Source organism: Puntigrus tetrazona, chromosome 21 (assembly GCF_018831695.1).
Source record: "Puntigrus tetrazona isolate hp1 chromosome 21, ASM1883169v1, whole genome shotgun sequence".
Taxonomy (NCBI): domain Eukaryota; kingdom Metazoa; phylum Chordata; class Actinopteri; order Cypriniformes; family Cyprinidae; genus Puntigrus; species Puntigrus tetrazona.
Window position 1 is genome coordinate 6,032,897 of NC_056719.1, and position 3,853 is coordinate 6,036,749.

At 35.7% G+C, this 3,853-nt stretch overlaps 1 protein-coding gene across 1 annotated transcript in view; it reads left to right on the forward strand.

Annotated features, from left to right (window-relative positions):
* LOC122326530 (nectin-1-like) overlaps positions 1-2,968 on the forward strand; it is an 18,441-nt gene extending 15,473 nt beyond the window's left edge. Inside the window, exon 5 of the mRNA XM_043221476.1 lies at positions 330-2,968. Coding sequence (XP_043077411.1) covers positions 330-829 — 500 coding nt within the window. The 3' untranslated portion in view covers positions 830-2,968. The remainder of the gene's footprint in view (positions 1-329) is intronic.
* The last annotated feature ends 885 nt before the right edge of the window (positions 2,969-3,853 follow it).

Consider the following 3,853-nt stretch of genomic DNA (forward strand, 5'->3'; position numbering starts at 1 on the left):
ATATTTAATATATATAATATATTGACATAGAAAATTGTAATTTTAAATTGTAATAATAATTCAAAACATTACTACATTTAGTGTATTTTTTATCAAATAAATGCAGCTTTGGTAAGCATGAGAGATTGTTTTCCCCTTTCCATCCCCAAACTTTTGAATGGTTGTCTAACAGACCATAGCTTGTTTGGTAAATATACAAGGCTTTTGGTATGATCCCACTTCCTGTTTCAAAAGGGAAAAATGTCAACACAGAGAAGAAAACTGCACACAAGGTCTTTAACGACTGCATTCTCCTTTTGGTAACTGAAGTGATCTCTTTCCTTACCCAGAATTCCCTAGCTATCCACACGAGGTGTCTCAGGAGCCACAGCAAGCTTTCGCCATCATTGGTGGAGCTGTTGTTTGTGGCACAGTGCTGTTGGCTGCCATTACGCTGCTGGTAGTGTTTTTATACCGCCGGAGATGCATGTTTAAAGGAGATTACAGTACCAAGAAGCAAATCCTTGGAAATGGTTACAGCAAGGCTGGCATCGTGCCGTCACACCCCTCATTACCTCACAATCTGACCTTCTCCGAAGACTCAGATGAAGAGAAGAAGCTGGAAATTTATAGAGGCTCCAGTATCTTAGGAAGAAACGTTCAGGAGTTCCACAACTGCCATGACAGCCAAATGAAGGCCTACCACATGGGACTGATCGAGGACCATGAGAGATGTGGACATAGTGAGCAGACTTATATTTATGATTACGGATCTGAGGTGGAGGTTTCAGTGGACATGATTCCTCAGATGGACGGCTCCGTCATCTCTAAAGAAGAGTGGTATGTCTAGGACTCAAGACTTTGAGCTTCTCAGCATGGGCTTTTCGGCATCTTCTTGTTCCTTCTCATCTTCTTCCTTTTGAAACAGGGTTTGGGATCCACACTGACAATGGATTCAATTCATCTAGAGAACATTGTTGACATGAAAATTTAAGCTGATGATGGATGTTTAGAGATTGACCAACGAATGGTCATGTTGCTGATGTTGCCTGATAAAATATCTCTGTTTCAAAACCTTGTGAGCTGTTTACAGCAGTTATCGTAATTATGCATAGCCTCTGGAAATCCCTCATTTTAGTCACATTCTAAATAAGTTAGATTTCTACTTAAAAATAGCAATATACATATTTAAGTATAATTATTTTACCAAATATTTGTGCTTGTATATGTGTACTGTGCTGTGAGCTTAGCAACAGGCTAACTTTAAACTCTATTGAAATTGCTATTGATTTGTGTTCTTCTTTACCCTTTACAAAATTAACCAGTGTTTTACTACACTAATTAGTTTAACCATGGTATTGAAAAGCTGAGGAAAATAAGTTTTCCATATGGTTTGGACAATATTTGGCCCACATACAACTATTTTAAAATTTGGAATCTAAATATAGCCTAGAGAAAATCTTAAACTAAAATTAAACTAAATTAAAGTTGTCCAAATGAAGGCCTTCGTAATACATTATTACTCCAAGACGTTTTGATATATGGAAATTTACAATATATATAAAATAGAACAGGATCCTTATGTTGTTTAGGATCCTGGCTTACAGGGTTTTCGAATAGTGCTGTTAGCTTAGCAACATGCTAAGTTCAAAATGTATTGGAATCGGTTGTAAGTTGTGTTAAAACTGTGCAATGTGTCATGTGACACACTTAATTTCTACCCATGTTCATGTTGAATCACAAGGCTTTGTTACAGTGTTATTAGCTTAGCAACATGCTAACTTCATAAAAATCATTGGCTTGTGTTCTGTGCGGAGTGTGAAGTTAGCATGCTGTTTGCTTAGCAACATGCTAACTTCAAAATCTACTGAAATTGTAATTTAGGACAGAGCACAATTTACGTGGGACTAAGTTTCTATGATGGTGTCCTAAATCAGTTATTTTCCATTACACTTAGGACACTGACTCACTAGGTTTTGTAACAGAGTTATCTCTAACATAAACTAGGCATTTGGAAGAGAATACATGTCTTGACAGTGCCGTTGTATTGAGAAAGAATTTTCGCCTCGGGATAGTGTTTACTTAAGAGCAGTTGAAACTTCACTTATAAATTGTGAACATCTTACACTGTGTATATAATTTTGTGCATGATTCATGGAGACTTTGTTTCATCAGATACTGTGTTTTTTGTTTATTGAATTTCTGGCTGCTGAAATCACAAGTTGTATAATACAGTACAACAAACTGCACTGCAGTAGTAAAATACCACCTATAAAGAATATAGACGTGTATATAAACACACAATCACACAAGTAAAATATTGTTGTAGCTTTTATCAGTGATTCTCTGTGTCTCAGTGGCTGGAATCTACAATATGACTTCTTATGAGTTATTTAAGATGTTATAAAAAAACATTGTACTATATAAGTGCTTCGAAATGCTAAATTATTTCATTTTCATGACGCAGAGGAACAAACTGGTTGAATGTTACATTGGTCTCTTGCAAGTGGTGTTCAGTTAATGTACTGTACTTCCATATGACGTGCTGTAAAATTTCTAATACAATGTGTTTTGTGCTAATTGGAAATAGTGTTTTTTTATTTGTAGATTTATTCTAGCAGCAAAGAGGTCATTCTCACAATAATGATGGAAATTGCCCTAATGGTCCAGTAACAGAAATCTGTTAACATTGCTTAATTTATTCAGGAAACTGTTGAGGTGTTTTTATATCCTTTATGAGTTAAACCTTATCATGCTGCCAAGAACAACATATTCAGATACATGGTGTTTGCTTTTTGCTGTTCTTCTGTAATTTGTATTTATTGTGAAATCACAAGTGTTAATGAGTCTTGTGAATTCTCTGCTGACGTAAATATAAATGTATAAATCAATTCAGTTACGATCAAGATTTACCTATAGTGACTTCTTTGTCTCATTATGAATAATGTTTTGCTTCTAATATATCAGAATCAATAAATGAATAAGCACATTTTTCCAAGCAGAGCTATTCAATCTGATCAGGACATTCTTAGTGGGGTCAGTCACTTATTTGAGGTTGGGTTTTGTCTGTTTCGAGTGCACACATTATGCCATTAACATCTTTTTTACAGCCATTAGAGCACCGCACGACAAATCCCCTTTTTCACTAGCTGGCATTTACATCATTGTTGTTTTATGTACACAGTGACCTAAGGGAAAGCTCCCATGAATCCCTTCCGTGGCAGCCCCATTTGTTGGTATGGTGTTGTTGGAGTTTGCACAAAAGAAGGGCATGAGATCCGGATGTGTGGGTTTTTTTCTCATCAACACAAAACAATAGGACTTGGGACCATACAATAGAGCTATTCTCGTTAATGTTAGAGCGGAAACATGTTTCAGAGGCATGTCAGGTTTGACTACATGAGTACAGCTGAGTCAATGACTTGATGTGTTATGTAGTGTATATGGTGGAATTAGCAAGGAGATGCCCAACATGTATTTTTCCTGCAGAGAAACCCCAGCCACTGAGCGCTGCAGAGAGGGTGATGGGTGTCCTTGGATGGGTGATTGCACTGGGCATCATCCTCAGTATAGCTGGCACAATATATCTGGTCAAAAAACAGCAGCGGCTCAAACATGCAGGGTCAGACAATGACTCGTAAGTATTTGAATCATTAAAATGTTACATTTGCAAGGACACATGTATAAAATTTTGATATTCTAATTATTTCACAAAATATATAAAAAAGTGTGTTTATGTATATTATCTATATATGTGTGTGTGTATATCTATCTATGTATATAGAGGTGATAAATAACAAAATTATAAAATTAGAAGTTTATAGATGATACATTTATATACATAAGTATTATACATATAATTATAATAATAAAT